General features: G+C 38.7%; 2 protein-coding genes across 3 annotated transcripts in view; one reads left to right on the forward strand and one right to left on the reverse strand.

The window, feature by feature from the left end:
• The first annotated feature begins 431 nt into the window (after positions 1-431).
• PDK1 (pyruvate dehydrogenase kinase 1) lies at positions 432-13,417 on the forward strand. Its single transcript, XM_038143571.1, has 11 exons — positions 432-649; positions 3,824-3,965; positions 5,308-5,379; positions 5,943-6,127; positions 6,408-6,497; positions 6,771-6,848; positions 7,439-7,515; positions 8,242-8,340; positions 9,260-9,370; positions 10,557-10,670; positions 10,799-13,417. Exons 1-11 carry the CDS (start codon positions 532-534, stop codon positions 10,937-10,939), a joined length of 1,227 nt encoding a protein of 408 aa, XP_037999499.1. The 5' UTR covers positions 432-531; the 3' UTR covers positions 10,940-13,417.
• Positions 13,418-15,136: 1,719 nt separating this feature from the next.
• LOC119703545 (neurabin-1-like) overlaps positions 15,137-20,802 on the reverse strand; it is a 38,027-nt gene continuing 32,361 nt past the window's right edge. For both annotated transcript variants that reach the window (XM_038143568.1, XM_038143566.1), the window contains 2 exons: positions 16,829-17,017; positions 15,137-15,481 (listed from right to left, as the gene is read on the reverse strand). In XM_038143568.1, coding sequence (XP_037999496.1) covers positions 15,314-15,481; positions 16,829-17,017 — 357 coding nt within the window. In that variant the 3' untranslated portion in view covers positions 15,137-15,313. The remainder of the gene's footprint in view (positions 15,482-16,828; positions 17,018-20,802) is intronic.

The following is a 20,802-nucleotide window of genomic DNA, read 5'->3' on the forward strand; positions in this document are numbered from 1 at the left end:
CGCACGGCCGAGCCCCCGGGCACCGCAATGCCAAGCGAGAGCCGCTGGTGCACGGGCATCTCTCGGCCTCGCCGCGGCCCCCGCGGTCCCGGCCCCCGGGACGGGCCCCCTGCGGTCCCGGCCCCCGCACCCCTCACGGGTTCCCCGAGCCCTCACGGCTCCCCGCCCGTGGGCAGGACGCACCCGCAGCCCTTCGCCGGGCAGGCGGCGGCACCGGCACCCGTAACGTCGCGTACCTGTGCGCGGCCGGGCTCCTCAACGAAGCGAGCGTCGCCTCCTCCCGTCGGGCCCTCGAGGCGCCGGGGACAGCTGAGCGTCCGCCTCAGGCGCCGCCAGGCAGCTCCCTCAGAGCCGCCCTCTCCCCCGCCCCGCGCCGCTGCGGGGCCGGGCCGGGCGGAGACACCCACCCCCCTCGGGCACCTCCTCCCGGCGGCGCGGCGGAGGCGGCCGCGGCCTGGGCAGGGGCCGGGGGAGCGGCGCGGCGGGAAATGGCGGCCGGGCCGGGCTGAGCTGAGGGGACGGAACTGCACCATGAGGCTGCTGCGCGCCCTTCTGCGCGGCGCTGCCCCGGGCAACATCCCGCAGCAGGTGGACTTCTACTCGCGCTTCTCCCCCTCGCCGCTCTCCATGAAGCAATTTCTGGACTTCGGTGAGTCCCCGGCGAGCCGCTCTCGACCGCTGCCCCTCCTCCCACAGGTGCCTGTGAGGAGCGGGACGGCCACGACGCCTCACCCCGTCAGCGCCGCCCGGCTCTTGCTTCTCTGTTAACGCTGTGTTTCTAGCAGAAAAGGGCTCTGCTTCCTTCTGGGGCAAGGGAGCCCAGTTGGCTCATTCCCAGAGACTGCGACTATGGCAGGGTTGAAATGGAGCTGAAAACTCCAGGTTTTGGCACCAGCAGGCTAGCTAGGTGTTTTCCTGCAGAACCCGCAGTGTTGAGGAGAGGATGGGAACAGCTGTGACAACTGGTAGCGTTAGAGCAGTGACTCAGACAGGTGAGACTGGTTAAGCCTTTTGCTGAGCAGCATGCAGCCTTTTAAAGGCATCTTCCAAACACGTGAAGCGTTTAGCCTCAGCTGGCACCGAGGGGCTGGAACAGTCATCACTGCTCAGTCCCTTGGCCTGTGTCCTACAGAAACATCCTAGCCAAATGTTGCTGTTTTAAAAGGTGTGTGAGAAGAGGAACAGGATGCAGACACCGGGAGCCATCCTAGAGGGTTTGGAATCTGGTCTTGAAACTGAGTAAATCAGTAACAGGATACTCAATCTTACGCTCAGTGCCAAAACCACTTGTAATGCTTTCAGGTTTGACTGTCAACTTGGAAACAAAAGGGATCACAGGAATTGTTCTATTCTGCTTCAAAGCAAAGACCACATAGAGAAAGGTTGTGTAAGTCACACTGAGACACCTTTTCAAAGCCTGAGGTTGGAGCCATTCTATAGTACGTTCTGCTTCTGTACCCAAGGCACTTTGGTGTGCATATGTGTTTACGTGTTATCTATTTAACTAGTTAATAGTTTCTTGGCTTTTTATAGTTTTGCAAGTAAAACCTAAGTGAGAACTAATCCTAGAACCCCAAATTTTGTATAAGCAGGAAGACTTACAAAGAAGATTTTCTCACAGTTATCTGCTATCACTTCATCCATCTATTCAATGTTTCACTTGTGGCAGTGAGATGGATCTGACATTTAATACTCCAGATTCCTACAGGAACGCCACCATATGTTCTGTTGCTACTGTACTTTTAAGCAAAGAAGCTTGCAATTCAGAGTTTGCTTTGACCTGCAGTATTTTACCACTACTGATAAAATGCTTACCATAAAATCAGTGTTTATTTTCAAGGCACACTATTTCCTTGTGTCAAAAGATAGCTACATTTTTTGCTCTTAGTACCTGAACAGAAGGTAAAAATAATCTTGAAAACTTCTACAATATCTTTTCCTCTCTTTTGCTTAAGTATTTAATCCTTACAGATTTCATCTTTACAGATCCTTTACAGAGAGTAAAAACTAATTACGGAAATAAAAAAGACTGCAAGACAGAGACAATATTTCTCTATAAGACATTCTGTAGCCATTATAATCTGATGGTGTTTTCATTATGGATTTTTTTTCTCCTTTTGCAAAAGTGAGAACAAAGAGCTTTACCAGATTTTATTATTTCCTAACTTAAAAAATTGAAATATTCTGTAAGCAAATTTAAGTCTGGTCTTGGGTTATAAGACCACAGTATTTTCTGCAGGAGTTTTACCCATTCTTTGCCTAGCTATAGACTGTAGCTGCTCAGGGGAAGAAAGTCATTTGCCTGTTCAATTCACCTGCTCTATACTGCTTTCCATATTTCACCCAAGATTGCAAAGATAAGGCCTTCAGATACAAAAACTATTTTGTGAAATGTAATTTTTTGAGTATATGAGGCATTTAATGATTATATTTACAGTTTAATACCTCCAATCTGATTTGTTATTGGAATTTTATCCAAGAAAAGGGAAAGGACAGTAACAGTCATGCCTGTGCAATTGACTAGGGAGAAGAATGAAAGGTTTCTAGGCAGAGGTCATATGTAGACAGTGCATAATGCTGGTAAGTGCCATTGTGGAGGAATTTCTTGAAAATTATTCACTTTTTTTATTAACTGACATTCTTTCATCACCGTAGTTTATTATGTGTCTGAGTCTGCCTGCTTTAAAGTAAACAGCACTATTTCAATGTGGTGAAGATTTTTCATGTTTAAGGCAGTCCCAGCTTCCTTTTTTCTTTCCTCATCCCTTCCTATAATCTTCCTCCCCAAGTTCCCCTTGCCAAATGGAAGAAGTGAACTGAGCAGTAACACAGGAGTTGATTTGTAGGAGATACACGTTGTGAAACACCAGACCTGAAGCAAAAACTTCACTGCAGCAGATGGGCAGGTTAGGAAGTTCAGATGCTGTTTACGTGACAGTTTTTGAGTCTAGAAAGAAGTCTGGCAGAGAATGAAGTACAGCATTTCTTGGTCTCTTCCCCACGCTGCACCCTCCTTTCTCACCTAGGAAAACAAGCTTTGTGGGAGTACAAGCAGGTCTTGATTTTAATAACCACATTTAATTGCCACCCCCACAGATGACACTTGTTCTTACAAAAGCACAGGTCAGTTATCAAAAGAGGCAGTATTTTCACTTCTAGCTTTTGAAAATGTAAAAAATTAAATGTATTAGTATCCTAATGGCTAAGCAGAGTAGCTGTCCTACTTTCATTTCTTTCTCACTATTCATGTGAATTCGTTCACCTGACTTCTGTTCCTGTAAGACTGAATTTAAACTATAAGATTTAGTTGAAAATGAGATCTCTATTACCAAATTTATTTTCTGAAAGTGTTTGAGGATGAGTTATGATAATTCACTAAGATCAGTGATGAAAAGCGGGGTGTATTAGGACTATGATACTTTCCCAAGCATCCTTCTCATAAACAGTTTCCTGTGCTGGTTTCATTTGCTTCTCTGACAGGCTCAGAATGACATTGTTTGATCAGTGCTGGTTAGAGTTTGCTGCAAATAAAATGAACAATATACATGGATAGAAGCCATATTTAAAGTTGAACAGTATAGGTCTGTAACTGTTGCATTAGTTTCTGTTCATATATTGAAGATTCTCATTAGTGCAACAGGAAAGTTTCAGTATGCCATAAATTTTGAAATACAAGTGGGCTGCTGCCATGAAAGAAACACTGGCTTACCAGCCTGGTGGAGTCTGCTTTGAAATCAAGATATAGGCCTCTTATGCAAGAAAGTAAGTTTGTGCAGTTCTCTGCCATAGTATTGACTTCATTCTCGTGTCATATTGGTCTTAGGATCTGAAAATGCTTGTGAAAAGACTTCATTTATGTTTCTGCGACAAGAGTTGCCTGTGAGATTGGCAAACATAATGAAGGAAATAAGCTTGCTTCCAGACAACCTCCTAAGAACACCTTCAGTTCAGCTGGTGCAGAGCTGGTAAGAACAGTGACATTCCACTCCTTGAAGGGTGAATGTATCAATACTGAGATGCTAAATATACCAGTGTGATCAGAAACTGAATTTACAGATGTGGGAAAGAAGAATTTAGGAGCAATTAGAGAACCCCAAGGGAATTAAAAAATCATTTAAGTATTGCACACACTCATGTATGAGGAATCAATTAAAAAAAATCCACCAGAAGAGTGTTTAATAGGGAATTTACCTAATAGTGAAGAAGCTAGTTGAAGAAAACAACAGAAGCAAACTAAGGCACAAAATGTTTGCAGAACATAGCAGAAACCATTTACAAGACAGGTTATTGCAGACTGAGAGTAAAGGTATAGAAAATATGAAGAAAAAGCAGTAAGAAATTTCCAAAGCCAAAACATAAAACACAGAGAGAACATGAAGGTATTAAAGTAAAAAAGACATTATTTGAAAAGTAAAGTTTGCTTCTAAGTAAGGAACTTAGGCATAAACTTTAAAGATGAAAGCAAATCAAAGAGATTGCTTGGCAACTGCTAAAGGCACAAGGATTTCTGTAAAGGCTTTTAAAGTTGTCTGCCCGTATTGATTGACTAGATGACTGAATGTGAAAAGAGCTATCAATGAAGATAGCTTAATTAATTCTTACTGAAACACAAATGCTTACATTCTCATGATACTAAATGACACTGATCAAATGGGAAATTAATTCCATTTGGGCAAATGCAAAGTAGAACACAGGGAAGAACCTCCTCTCCTGTGTGCTTGCTTCCTTCCAATGGAAAAAGAAATGTTGATGCTACTGGGAATATTTTTCTGCATATGTCAGTTGATGGCAAGAAGGAAAATAGTATTAGGAACTAAATAACCAATGGGTAGGAATATAATTGTACCACTGTGTTAGGCCATTATTCCCCTGAATTGCATGCAGCTCCATCCTGAACAGAAAAGACCAAGAGGGATAATCAAAGGGTTGGAACAATTTCTACGTGAGGAGAAACCAAATAGAATTCTTCAGCTTGGAAAATACGTATCTAAGGAAAGGGATGGCAGAAATACTTAAAGCATGCACAAATGGAAAGATTACTAACAGGGGCTGCAAATAAGTGATCACCCACTGGGTTTAAAACACAAAGATGATATTTTATGCATTCTAATTAAATTGTGGAATGCATTGCTCTGGAAAGTTTGGAAGAAATCATCATAAATGGATTCAAAGGAATCTAACAAAATTCACAGGGAGACTGGTAGAATGATTTGGAAACATGCAACATTGGAAGACCACAAATTGCTAACCAGAGAGATCTGAGGAGGCATATTAGAATTGATTTTATCCTCTTTGTTTCATTGAAAGGTACGTCCAAAGTCTTCAGGAGATTCTTGACTTTAAGGACAAAAGCTCCGAAGATTCAGGGGCTGTTCAAAGGTAAGGCTTTGCTGTCACGTACATCTTGTTAATACTGTATTGGAGAACTGGCAAAAAAACAATAGCTGAAAAAAAATTTGCTATCTGAAATCTTTCCAGAAGAATTGCAGCTATGTCATCCCCTGTCCCTAAAAGGAGGGTACATTAAAACAGGAAATTAAGCACTTCAGCATAATGTCATTCTGGAGAATGCTGTGGTCTGTGCTGGCTGACCAGAAGTGCCATTTGACAGGCATTGGTTGTTCTGCATGAAAACAATTGGCACAGTTTTCTCTTTCTCATTGCAAGTATAAAGATAATTCTATCTTGATATCTTTATTTATAATATGATTCCTGGAAGAATCAAGATAATAAATAAATAATAACTTCATAAACAGTCAAAATAGTGGATTACTGATTGTTTCAATGCTAGTCACCTGAAATGTGCTGTAAAGACTGACCTGCCTCTTACTGCAGTAGGCAGATGTGATATTTTTGTAAGTCTTCATTTTTGTAGACGGGCTCTGTTTGCTGGAGGATTAAATTCCCTTGAAAGTGAAATAGTAACAATGTATTAATTATAGTTTCACAGATACAGTGATAAAAATCCGGAATCGCCACAATGATGTAATTCCTACGATGGCTCAAGGGGTAATAGAATACAAGGAAAGCTTTGGCATTGATCCAGTGACCTCACAGAACGTGCAGTATTTTTTAGACCGCTTCTACATGAGTCGCATTTCAATCAGAATGCTCCTTAATCAACACTGTAAGTGTCGAAAGGAGGGGAAATGATATCTGTACCATCTCAACTGTATCTTCCTTTAATATTTAAGTGTTTAATATGTACTAAGGTGCCACTTAGGAGTATCCTATTTGCCTTGCTATTTATAACTCATTCTTCATACATTTATTAGTAGTAGGCTTTTCAGTATGGTGAGGACTGAAATTATAGATTGCCTATAAATTTTTTATTTAGCAAAACGGAAGACACCAACTAAAATTATAAAGTTACGCTGGATATTAAATGATGTTTTCTTTTTTGGCAGCTTTACTGTTTGGTGGGAAAATTAATCCAGCTCATCCAAAACATATTGGAAGCATCGATCCTAACTGCAATGTTGTTGAAGTTATTAGAGGTAAATTCAGAAAAGAATTTTGAAAACTGTCATGAGAATCTATACTAAGAGTGAACACACATCCTGATATGCATATATTGTTTTGTTCTTGCCTACCAGGAGCAGAAGTTTTATTTGACGTGAAATTCAATTTTGTTTCTTTTTCCTATAAATGCAGTTTTTCTGAAAAGTACAAATTTCCCTGTCAGTCCACAGTACTTTTTGGCACATTGTAAAGGATAAAGAAAAAAAGGTGGGAGGGGGAAATGTAACTTCCTGTGTTTTTTATTATAGATGGCTATGAAAATGCCAAGAGACTTTGTGATTTATATTACATGAGCTCTCCAGAACTTATCCTTGAAGAGTTGAATTGTAAGTGAATGTGGACAAGGCATGCTCTTGAACATCATGATGGCTTCTTCTGAAGGAGCTGGTGGTGACATGTTCTGCTTTTCACATAGTTCATGTGTTCTATGTATCTACTGTTTTTTTTAAATCTGGCAGAATGCTTTCCCCATTCCTCCCTTTAATCAGAAAACTGACATGAGTAGAAGGTTTTGATTCTGCAGCTGTTGATATAACAAATTTTAGCAGGCTCTTTCCCTCGCGAAGATTTCATGTTTCTTCACCTGACATTACTGCATCTCACCCTCTCTGCATTTCTTGCGACACATTAAAGATTGATACAAGACTTTCTGTTCCATCTTTGTGATACCTCTGAGGAGGTTATTTGAAAGCACCTATGATATGCCCTAGTCAGTGATCGCATAGTGGGTTTTAAGATAAATTTCGAAAGCTGCAAGCAACATTTGAAAATCTTGATTATGACTTTTGATTAACAGACAATTTTTCAAAAGATTTCTGTTCAAATTTTCCTTCTTTAACAATACAAATTCACATTTTGAATTACTGTGGGAATGAATAAATTTGCTATTTAGTTATTTAGACTCTCTTCTCTCCAGCTAAATCACCAGGACAGCCTATGCAAGTGGTGTACGTGCCATCACATCTCTACCACATGGTTTTTGAACTTTTCAAGGTCTGTGCACTTACCCTTAATTACACAATTCCTTCATACATCTTTGTTTACTGAGATTGTATTGCTTTGACTTTTCAAACTGATTCTAGATCACAGTGTGTTTTTGCAAGTGCAAACTTCTTGCCATTTGACTGCAGCAACACAGTACAGCTACCCTGTACGATTACAGAAACAGTAATTGCATAGAAAATTAACAGCTTTGGAAGATGTATCTCCTTAACCTAGCCACTGAATACCTTCTGAATAGACAGCTTAAATATTAAAATGTATGAAGACATTAGTTAATAAAGCCAGTGAGATATCTCATAAATTGTGTATTGTCAAACACACATATCCCATAAAGATATCCCATAAACTGTGTATTTTCAAATCTGGTAAAACACATAACACATCCAAAAGACCTTTTCTCCAGCACCTTAGTCCTAGACTTTTTTTGGACTTTGTGTCATATTGCATGTACTATGTGCATTATAAAGAATTCTAGAACACAAATGTTGTACCTTAAACTATTCGCATTTCCTTTAAAAAAATTAAATATTTGAAGTCTCAGCATTCTAATAAACTAAATATATACTGATACTGAATAAAGTAGGAATATAAAAAACCCATTCTAAACCAATATATATTTGTTCTGATTCTTAAATATGTGATAAAAATAACTACTAAATTATATTTTAAGTTAGTATACAAAATGAATAGGATTTAAGCTGTACTTGAAAATTACAGAATGCAATGAGAGCCACCATGGAACATAATGCTGATCGATGCATTTATCCTGCAATTCATGTACACATCACGTTGGGAAATGAAGATTTAACTGTGAAGGTACTAATTTTTTTTCACTATTCTGAAGGTTATTTTGATGAGGGTTTTCTTTTCCTGTCATGAGCAGCAGATTAGTAACCTGAGCTGGTAATCTGGTTCCATCAATAGATTGTGTGTGACGATGTATGTAAGTAAAAAACCCTTATGGGATTTCACATAGTGCCTCATGAAGAGGCTGCAGTCACACTGAGGGCTCTGCAATAGCATCCTGTGCTTGTGTCTTGCCAAGCTTAGAAGCAACCATGAATGAAGTAGCATCTTTATACAATTGTAACATCAACATTTTCTAAGTGATAATGACAGAGCTGTACAGGTGTGAAACAACTGAATAAAGGGAAATATATATTGTATATTCCACGCAAAACAAACCTCTTAAAGTAGTTTGCAGCTTCTTCTTTTTCCTGTACAACATCCATCTTTGATTTCAAAGACCAGCTGCAAACACTGCGTTTTTCATAGGTCTAACTAAACTGTAATAAAACAACTCCTTTGACTTTCTCCTTCAAGTAACAGGTTTTAGTAAATTATATTTAAATGGCAGTATTCTTGAGGAATAAAGATAAAATACACAGAGAACCTAGCAACTGCTAAAAAGTATAGATAGTGACTTCAGGCAAAAGTGTGTGATGAACAAGATAAAAGTAATGCACAATTCAAGCAGAATTTCCTTTTCTCCAAGAGATTATGAATGCTTCTGATGGCAGTATTTTATTTAATGGTTTGGATAAAGGATGAAAAGGAAGGATTCATCTCTCTTTGGTCATTGTTGAAGGTGAGAATTAAAGAAAATTTGTAACTTAGTAGGGGCACCTTCAAATAATACTTTACTGTAACTTTCTCTGGCTTATTGTTTGAGAGAAGCTGTCTTTTATAAAAATGTATTCAGGGATATAAAGCTAAATGCTCCTTCTTGTTCCAGATGAGTGACCGTGGTGGTGGTGTTCCTATGAGGAAAATTGACAGACTGTTCAACTATATGTATTCAACAGCACCGCGTCCTCGTGTTGAGACATCACGAGCTACACCTTTGGTATGCAAGACTTTTATATCATGGCATCCTGGATAGGTCTAATTGTCACAAAAGCCATTTAGCTTAAGCTATGAAAAGCTGATTTTATAGATATTACACTGAGTAATATTTGAATTTTATTTAATTCAAGCTCAATTAAAGTATTTTTCAAAAAAATAACTGAAAAATGGCATAAAATACCAAACATTAATTAAATTTGTTCAAGATTCTCTTTTTCTCTACTAAATCTAAAGATCAGCCACCTCAAGCAGAATACTTAGCTATGCTGCACATACTGCAGTGAGAGCGGGATTCAGAATTATATTTGTAGCCACTGAATGAAAGGAAGAATAATTATAGCAGTGACTTTAGATCAAGGCCATAGTTCATTTGTCTTGTGTAGTCAATTGTACCCACCCCCAGCAAGGATGAAGGTACATAAATGGGACATGGCATATGAAGAATCCACTTTGGTCTCATGTGAATGTAATAAATGCACAAGAAATAAAGCCTAAGCTCTCAGAAATTAGAATCTCTGAACTTTCCTGTATTTGTTCCCAGACACTGCATCATTTAAAAATATATGAAGTTCTGCATGTAGATGACTCTGCAACTTACTAGACGTGAGATCTTTACAGAGGAGTGTTGTGTACGCTGAGAGATTACCTCTAAAATTTAAACAAAATTAGTATTTAAACAAAATAGTTAGTATTTAAACAAAAAAAATCACACTTAACACTTCAGGGCTCTGTCCTGCTACTGCAGACAGGGCTTGATAGAATTTCAGTATAAACTGCACAGTCACAGACGTTGTGTCTTGAACCTTTTTAATATATACTGACGATGATGTGTATTTTACTTAACTCTGAGTACTTAAGATTAGTAGCTCCATGAAGCCTGATGCAGACACACAGCAGAGTTTTCTCCAATGGCATCTCTTCAAAAAGCTACTGTAATGCAAGAAGTGTTACCTACCAGCCCTGCCTGACAAAGGAATCAAACAGTTTTCTCATAATCACAATCATTCATGCATTCTTCTGGTTTTGGGGTATATAATAGCTTGGGGGAGAGCATAATAGTTAACACCTGAACTCCTGTTACTGTCAAACATCATGCTTAGTTTGTCTATTTTACTTACTAAGTTTAAACAGAAAATGCCACTGATTAATGCAATTAATGGAAGTATACTTTTTCTCCTCCTGATCAGGCTGGATTTGGTTATGGCTTACCCATATCACGTCTGTATGCACAGTACTTCCAAGGAGACCTGAAACTGTATTCCTTAGAAGGCTATGGTACAGATGCAGTTATTTACATCAAGGTATGATGTAACACTCTTAATTCTACATTTATCAGCAACTCTAATCTGAACTGCTAATGGAGCTCCTTGTTCTATTATGGTAACTTCAATTAAAAAGAATCTTCAGCTAGAGCCTTTTCTCCTTACAGGCCTTATCAACAGAATCAATTGAAAGACTCCCTGTATACAACAAAGCAGCCTGGAAACATTATAAAGCAAACCATGAAGCCGATGATTGGTGTGTGCCAAGCAGTGAGCCAAAGGACATGACCACTTTTCGGAGTATGTAGCTTTTTCCCAGCAGCTCCTAAGTACGTTTGTCTCTAAAGGGAATTTAGAAGACCTGATTTATGATTTTGAGCCACTTCTGATATGTGAAAGTAATTTTAAATTTGAGTGTAATGAGGCTTTTCTGAAATTAAAAAAACAACAGCCACCAAAGCCCCCAAACATACACTTATAAAAAGGTCATACTTCATTTATTTCACTTTCTGTCTAAGACTGCTTTCAGAGCTAAGTCAGAGGAACAGTATTTTGGTTTTATAGGGATCAATGAAACAGCTATCACATCTAGTATTCATTTGTATTATTTAAAATAATTTTATTAGAAAAACTATTTGAAAAGCTCACTGGAACATTCTTCCATTACACAATTCTACAGATTAATGAAAAGCTCGTGTGAGAAACATCAAGCTCATTGCTATACCTTTGCAACTGTATGGCACTTTCTTTTATCTTAAGCATGCTGAAGCTTAGTTTTGCAATTAGATATGTTACCTACATACACTGCCTACATCAAGGTGGTCAGCTGTAGAAATCACACCTCTCTGTAGGAATAAAAATTTTTAAAAAGTGTTTTTAACTGCTACTACTGGTATAATGTATCTCAGGTATGTGGCATCAGTTCTATTTCTTTGATTGTAATGTGAATATATAATAGATGTGAAAAACTTACCTTGCCCTGATCATTGTGAATTAAAAAGTAGCATTGGCTTGTGTACAGTAGAGAAATGTTAGTTGTGCATTTGCCTGTATTTCTATAGGTCGCACCAAAATGCAGTATCAACATTCTGGCCTTTGTAAGATCTCAGACTTGGGTATGTCAGATACAGCTGTAAATGAAACTATTTTAATAAACAGATTCTTAAAATTTGTCTGTAATAGGGTATCTCTATTACTTTGACAGTATAAACTGCCTTCTCAGGAGTAAATAAGAAAAAGTGGAATTAACAGTTTTTGAAAATACCTTTGCATTTGTCTTATGCTTCTGGCCTCGTTTTTGTAGTAACTGGAAGTTACACTATAACATAAACATGATAACCAGAATATGTTAATCAGTCCAAGACAAATCAGAACAGACAGGGGAAGATAGAGAGGGGAATGAATCTTACATTTCAGATAGAGAGTCCTTCCAATTAAGAATTCAGCTTAATGCCTACTGTATGAGCTTTGTCCAAATCATAGACATCTGTGTTGCACCTCAATCCCTGTCACTCCTGAGCATTTTTGGAGTGATGCAGTTAAAGCCATTGGGAACCAATCCTTTTCTCAGTTAATTAAAGTGCACGTAATTCTGTGGGTTTTGTTCTGCAGCAGCCATGCATAATCCACCTCAGAAAAAGTAAGCCTAGCTTTTGCTAGTTTACTATCTCTGTGCAGAGCAGAAGGTGAGATACCATAAGTGAAGGGGATAGATGAGATGTTGGAAATTGAAGTCATGCTACTGTAGTTGTAGCTGAGCGAGACTGAAGATTTATCACCAGCTACCTTCCTAGCCAAGTTCTGCAAAACAACAAAATGGTTCTAAACCCTGGTTAAGCTAATGTAGATAACTTGAATAGAAGTGCATTACAGACTGGGCTGTATACAGTTAAACTGACTGTCTGAGGGAGGATTATTGTGTCTTGATCGCCACCAGATCAGTAGGGTTACCTATTCCCCTCAAGCTTGTGGGCACCTTGAGGCCCCTGTTCTTCCTTACAAGGATGCGAGTTGATAACTGGCACACCTTTCAATCTGCAGGGTTACAAGTGAGGAGAACGGAGAGCTGTTCTCTTCTTTGGCCCTGCAACAGGATGTGAGAAATGCCACACAGTGTAAAATGGGGCCTGTACAAATGTTGGAAGGGACACTTGCAGCTACTGCTTTTGCTAAATTAAAGCTGAAAGTTACAGCAAGGGCTTTTAAAAAATGAGGTCTGAAGCTGAGCATTCTAGCCTTTAAATCTTTTTAACTAACTCAATTGATTTTAGTAACATTGGACAACTACAAGCAGTATTTCTGAAGAAAAGCTAACAGTTTGTTTTCTACAGTCTATTAAGTATTTTAGATATTACTGTAATAAAGTCTCTTTCATGTTCTCAGCTAACTACCAAGTGAATTCTGATTACCAGAGCAACTTGCTGTATAATATTTGTAGTTATCTCTTCACCTGCAACCCCAAACGATTGTGGTGAAAACACAAATGCACCGTGGTTTGATTTACAATATTTAATCATAGTTAAAAATTTGGTAACTTTTGCTTTAAATAGAAGTGCAGGAGACAACTTTTGTGTTTAATATTTTCATTGCTATATTGAATTCCTTGCGAGCACACTGGTTAAGTTGAAGTGAATCACTACAGAAAAGTAGTATACTATCAAAATGCTGAGATTAATAGTTTTGTATGCAAATTAGCCCAGTTTAGCACTGTAAAGTTAATCTTGGATTGTGTTATTTTTTTGAAAGAATTGCTGCATTTATTCATTAAAACTATTGTGAAAATGAAACTTTGTTGGGTGACTGTGTAGCTTGGTACTGAGCTTGACTGCATCCAGCCTTCTTGTTCAACATCCGCCAGATGTTAAATGTGGCGGGCTCTGATAATCAGTGTTCTCATGCTCGGGTGCCAGGGGAGTTTATCATCCCTGCTGTGGCCCCTCCTTACCTGTAACAGCTCTGCACACAGGGAAACCTCTGAAACCATCATTTCCACTAGTCTCCTTCAGGAGAAAACTCTTCCCAGGGTGCAACAGTACGCTTAAAGAAAAAAGGTAATATGAGGTTCTGGCAATATTCTGTGTTCTAGCTGTGAAAACACTCAACTTTCTTGACTGAATTAATTATACGATTGTTTTAGGAGGGAGATCCTGAGTATTTGATGATTCCATACTTGTAATTCCTTTCTCTTTCATCAGTAGGGCAGTATTCCTCTTTGGCTCAAGGTCTGTAAGTTTGCCATACAACTCAAATCTACCGTAAACAAAGTAAGCAAGTTAATCTTGACCAAAGGATGCATAAAACCGAAATATAATCTCTTTTAAAAAGAATTTATTACCAAGATTTTCAAACTTTATTTTGGAAATGCCTAGTGTGCAGAAGCATTTCCACACAGTCCTTCTGCTGAAATTCTTAAGACATTTATACAAAAAAATAATAAATGTGAAACACCAACAGTGAAGTTCATTCATTTAATTAAAATGAAAAACAGTCCATAGATTTAAAGGAGAACTTGGTCCACATAAACGAACTATGTAAGTTTTGTTCTAGTCCATTCTAGGGTGGAACTGATATTTAATCTAGTTTATGTTTCTGGGATAATCTAAATTAAAGAAGTGCTCTTGTAGTATGTCTAGAAAATAGTATGTAAATATACAAAACACCAAGTCATGTTCTAAGCTATTTCAAGAATCAAATCCTCCTTTAAAGAGAAATAATCTGTAGTCTACAACTGAACATTTAAATACAAGGCAGAAACCCAGGGCGTCAGTGATAATTTTTCCTATAATTCTTCCCTCAGTATTTTAAGTCTGAAAAACAGTATTGTTTAAAATTAGCAAATATATAAATTTGGTCCGCAAAAAATCTTGTAGCATGTAGAAAAGAGAAATACATGTATTGCAAATTGATCTTATTCATAGCATAATCTATAAAACTATGTATTATTTAGGAAAAATAGGTTAAAAAGGATCTTATTTATAGGCTTAAACCTTGTCCCAACACCATACAGGTAGTGTACAGAAAACTTAGTATTATGCTTAGGATATGTAGTTTGTGAAAACTACTTAGTATTTGTTATTTTCTCAGTAAATTGCAACACATAGACTTCAAAAATGATGTGCTACTAAAGTGAACTTTGAATGAAGTTCTGGAAGTAAAAGAATTAAAATAATCCTAAATTCGAAATACATGCTTTCTTTTTAAATTAATTTGTCATTTCCATTTCTTAAACTTAATTTTTACTATACATCTTTAGTGGCAACAGATAAACAGACTGTCACAGACTGAATTTGTTGGCAGGATTTTTCTATTGTCCCTCTATCACCTTCAACTCTATCAAATGCTAGTTGACTAATACTGGAATGATTAATACAGTATTCTACTTTTCACAAACATCAATTTCAATGAAAAGGGCATATGACTCCTTAGAGGCAGAAATATTACTTAAGGCAGAAAGTTAAATTATTGTCCATTAGTACAGGCAGAGTCAACTAGAAATAAGAATACTGAAGACATTATTTCATTTTATTGGGCTGTAATGGGGAGGGACCACAATTAAAAAGTAAAAAACCACCTACCACGTTGAACTGTTGCACTTTCCCTCCTCCCTCAATTGTACAATTATATACAAATCTGCTGAACTTCCTCAAGATTAGGCAAGTCTGCACTAAAATAAAATGGTCATTTTAGCAGCTTGATTCAAGAGTGGCCACAACTCTGCCAGTCTTGCGAACTTCTTTCTCCTTCTTTTGAACCTTTTCCTTCTGCTTTTCCAGTTTTTCCTGTGTTTTTCTAATATCCTTAATCTTTTTCTTTATTGTTGATCGGTCATTTTGACTGGAAACTCCCAAAGCCTTTGGAGGGGGAAAACAAAACAAAACCTCATCAGTAATTTTTTTCAACGGCACTTTAAGAGTGCTTGTGCATTAACAATACAAAGAAAGTGTTATTCACTTTTTGACAGGATAGTCTGTTTATTTGAAAAATAAAGATTTAGGGCCGCAAAAACACTGCAAATAATCATCTGGGTAACAAGGTAGGTAAGAAAACAAAGGCCAGCTCTTCAGTTGTGAAATAACAATTTCGTGTTGCAATTTACTAACATGTAAACCCCTGAGAATTGCCAGAAAATAACATCATTGGTATTAGTCTCCAGATATTTTTCTAGCTCTTTTTGTACACGAGGAATTTTTACTCGGTGACAGCTCTTTAATTTGAAGGATTTTAAGGTGTATTATCAAGAAGCGGCTCAGGAGTGGACGGCACACTTCCGCTTGCGAACGGCAGGTGGCAGCACGCGGTTCCCTCAGCCCGAACGCCCCGGGTGCGCGCTGAGCTTGGGGCATCGGCGCCCAAGGCTCCACAGCTGGAGACCGTCATTTGACAGGCCAGTCACTGGTGTTTGCTCTGTGCCCACGGAATTTTATAAAATACAGAGCTTTTAGTGTTGCATGTCTATTTAAAATGCAGGCATATTTTGGAGACTGAAGTTAGAACACCTTTTTTCTCCCAAGCCCTTCAAATTCTGCTATTGATAATTAATAATTAATATTGATAATTAATTTGCCTTACGCCAGAGCAGACCAATGAATCTCTTCTAGCTGCACATCCTGCCTGTCCATAATGCAGTCTCATAATCTAACAAGAAAGAAAAACTGCAGGAATTTACCAGAACTATAAGGGATACATATATACTACAGCTTCCAGGTGCAAAATGGCAAGAAAAGGTTCAAAAAATTCAGAATATGTATTTTCAGGAGTAAAAACTTGAAACATTTAAAATATCACCAGATAGGATTTCAGCCTTCCCATTTGAAGAGGAAATGTCGAAGAAACAGATTTCTAAAACTGGATCCTGCAATTCTACTTCAATTGGCCAGAACTTGTTTTGGTATGACCTTAGTTGAGACTGGTGACAGATGTATCAAGACTCCTTGGACAACTATGTTTCCTTTCATTTCCTCAAGGAAGCAATATTTGTTATTTTTCTGGCTATAAACAGCCTTTAATTCTACAATCAATTACTAATTACCACCTAACTATACAGTCTCCAAGTATTTCAAAAGCAACTCAAAATAAAGTAACAAGAGCAAATAACTCCATCCCTTAAAAAGCCACAGAACCAGGAAACTGGAGTTTGCAGGTTAAAAATATGTCTAAATAAGCAGTGAAACTCATACAATCCCGGGATGTACACATACCTTCAACTTCTCACTGTCGAGCTGCATCAACTGCTGTCCATCTACATTCATAGCTGTGAACTCTGTGATATACTGCTCCATGTTCATTCCCATTAACCAGTGGCATACTTGCTGGGTGGTCCATTCAGAAATAGGTCTACTGTGCCATTGATTTTGCTTTCCTGTTGTTGTAAATTCATCATCCAATGCCTAACCAATTGAGAAAAGTCACCGTAAGCAATATTTCTTGACTGTATGCTGAATTCCAGTTGTCAGTTGAGTCTGGTTAACAAAGTGTATTTTTACACATGCTCTACTCCAAAAGTAAAGTTCTTGAGATCAGTTTGCCTAATTTACTATAAACAAGACACTTCAACATACAACACAAAGTCAGAAACAGAGACCATAAATGGTAAATTGGACCCATCCAAAAAATGAACACACTCAGTTAGTTGGTTAAGGTACCTCTATCTTACACAGCATGAAGAATTATCAAGCACTTCAACTCTAATACTGTTAAGTGATGGAAATCCAGAATAAAAACAATTCTGGTAGCAGTAAATCTGGTGAGTGTTGTAGGTACAGTTTTATCACATTTTGTACATTTGTCAAGAGAAGACTGTTCTTTGAATGAATGCTATTACGTTGACATTTTATAAGAACTGCCCAAACAGGAGATGACCATTTCAGAAACATAGCAGCTCGTAGACTTCAACTGAAAATACACTTTGTCAGCTCACAGAGCTTTTGAGGCACCCTGCTTCAATTTCATTTTGCTTCCAAGGGGAAAAGGTACTGCTGTTTGTCCTTAAGCACTGTTACTTCATCAGAAAAGAAAAGCTACACAACAGAGCTCAGTGTCTGTAGAGAAGAAATTCCAGTGTGGTACTTGAATCACTAATATCAGTTAACTGAAGTTTTATTAATTATCCAGAATCATCTCTCACCAGCTCATGACTGAGTACAGGCTGCATTAAGCTTGCAGACTGCTCATCCAAGATATTTGCAAACAGCAGAAAATACGCTCCCCTTTTCCACCAAGCCTTACACGCATTTGTAGACAGGAAACATGGAAAAAAGGAGTTTTCTAGTTACGGATTTGAGAGATGACCCTGTTAAGTCGCAGGTGAACAGATACAGCTGCCAGCCAAAGGGATCTCACAAAATCCAGCTTATTTGATGGAATATTTGGGAGAGCTGATTGATGTAACAAAATGATTGTGGTGATTACAAGTCAAAGACAGTGAGATGTAGGCTGTCACATGGATCTGATCATACCACACAATGGATCTGAGCATGGAATGTGGAAGACACATATGAGGGGAAACAGAATTTTTGAATTTCCAGTGTAGTGAAGACCTACACGTAATTCAAAATAGTTTTGCTTTCCCTGGTCTGTGAAACAAGGGACAGGGGCTACACATCAAGAGGCAATGCAAAAAAATAGGAATGAGTTTGTAGAGCCAAACAGTTTGTGCTGAGGACTGAAAATCCACACTATAAGCATTTAAAAGGATTTTCACTTCCAAATAGCCCGAGTCTGATCACAAAGACTCAATGGTCACTAGCAGCTGGAACATAGCAGGACCACTCTTGGAGCACATCTGATTTGATTTCTGAGATAAATCAAAGTAAGGCAAGTTGCAACAATCAGAATATTTATTTCAAAAATGAACTCCTTTTCCAAATTAAAATGCTTATGTAGATATAACAAGTGTGAATGCATCTGCCTTACTGATGTGCGGAAGGAGAATAGCAATTTACATAAAGTAACAGCAAAGGGATGTACAAGAGCATTGGCTTGAAGTGCTCTATACAGCATCTGTATCAAGACAACTGGAGCACTGAGTCTTCTATCCAAGCTATCAAGCTTGAGATGCTTCATACAGAAAAGATTAGTTGGATAAATTACCAGGGGAATTTAAAAATGCACATTTATTTTAAATAATTTTACAGAACAGTACCCCCCAACCTGATATTGCGATAAAAAAAATATATTGGCAACTTTGTCTCATACTAGCAAGTGTTCATGAATAGTATATATAAAAGGTGAAACACTTTGCATTTTAAGTTGGACCTGTATCTCAGGTGTGGTCTATCAGCCACAAGAAATACGAAAATATACTGCTGTCACATACATATTTTTTAATATATCTATGTACTTTTATCATTTGAGGTGGGGGTGTGTATCTATCTATATATCTCCTTTACATGAAAAAATGTGTGAAGTGTTTTATTCCAGTTAGGACTTACTCTAGATTTGCTGAATCCGTGCAAGCCATGCAAGAACTTCTCTTCTGTAATTTCAGAGCTAAAGTACCTGAAGATGTATTCTTGTTCAAAAAAGAAAGAGACTCTGATTCTTTCATTTTGTCAGAGAATTGCTATCCCCTGATAGAATCTTGAGGGCTCTCTAAACCAATTTGTCCAAGCAGCAGAGATTAGAGCACCTAACAGACTGCACTGTGGAGGAGTCTCCAGGCTTAGCTATGAATTGCAGCTTCAGCACCATCAATTGCTAACAAACTCCTTTTACTTTATATTGGTAAAGACAGAACCCTAAAACCAGAAGTTGTAGCAATATCTGAATCTGTGTTAAAACACAGACATCATCTCCTCACAGATATCTAGTACAATAAAATTTGAATTTTTCACTACTACACTAGGGAAAGCACCTGTGACTATTTTTCAGAATACAGGAAAGTGAAAACTGTAGAAGGATAAGATGAAGAACACCAATTTTTGAGTAAGGATTATTCATCATTAAATAATACCTCTGCATAATTTTTTTTCTCAAATGTCCATTCGGAGGCAGAAGGAACATGCCAAGCTGCGTTTGTACACCCAAAACAGCCACTACACACACAAGAAAGAGATCAGCTGCAAATTCAGAAAGCAGGACTTAAACTACTTCTAGGATATGGAAGCTTGAAAAAGCCATGTGCTCCTGCATAAAAATGCATGTGACTCAGAAAGCAAATAAAGGCTCAGGAGATAAAAATATAAAGCCCAAGAAAACACCACTGCCATCACACCATTTAACATATTAGGAACATTAGAAGGATTACCCAGCTAGCTTGCTAACCATCTGTGAGTCAAGTGCCTCTGCTGTAACTAGCTGACTACTAACAACTGAACTCTCACCAGGCAGTCACGTGCCCAAACTGCCTGTGAGCACCTGTCCAGCAGAGGCAAACTCCTCAGTGCTGCCCCTAGCTAGGTGTCTAAGAGGTGTTTCCGAACAACTCCAGGATTTATAAGGCAGTGTGCAATAGCCCACTCCTCTGAAAGCTGGAGTTACACTGGCTAGCATGACTCCTGCTGCACACTTATGAACCCATCTGGCAGAAATTAGTAAGAGGTTAAGTTAAGGATCCTGTTCAGTATCTTTACTGGTGATCTGAATGAAGGGATTGAGTGTACCCTCAGTAAATTCGTGGACAACACCAAGTTAGGTGAGAATGCTGATCTGCTGGAGGGCAGGAAAGCCCTGCGGAGGGACCTGGACAGGCTGGATGGATGGGCCAAACCAAGAGCATGAGGTTCATGCTATTATCTCAACATGACCAAATGCTGGGTCCTACAAATTTGCCACAACAGCCTCATGCAGTGCTACAGGCTGGGGGCAGAGTGGCTGGAAAGTGGCCCAGTGGGAAAGGGCTTGGGGGTGCTGGTAGACAGCAGCTGAACATGAGCCAGTGTGTGCCCAGGTGGCCAAGAAAGCCAGGGGCAATCCTGACCTGTATCAGAAACAGTGTGACCAGCAGGACCAGGACAGTGATTGTCATGTACTTGGCACTGGTGAGGTCACACTCCGAGTGCTGTGTCCAGTTCTGGGCCTCTCTTCAGAAAGGACATTGAGATGCTGGAACAGGTTCAGAGAAGGGCAGCGAAGCTGGTGAACGGTGTGGACCACAAATCCCAAGAGGAGCAGCTGAGGGAGCTGTGGGTGTTTAGCCTGGAGGATACTCAAGGGGACCTTATCACGCCCTACA

This window comes from Motacilla alba, chromosome 7 (assembly GCF_015832195.1).
Source record: "Motacilla alba alba isolate MOTALB_02 chromosome 7, Motacilla_alba_V1.0_pri, whole genome shotgun sequence".
Taxonomy (NCBI): Eukaryota; Metazoa; Chordata; class Aves; order Passeriformes; family Motacillidae; genus Motacilla; species Motacilla alba.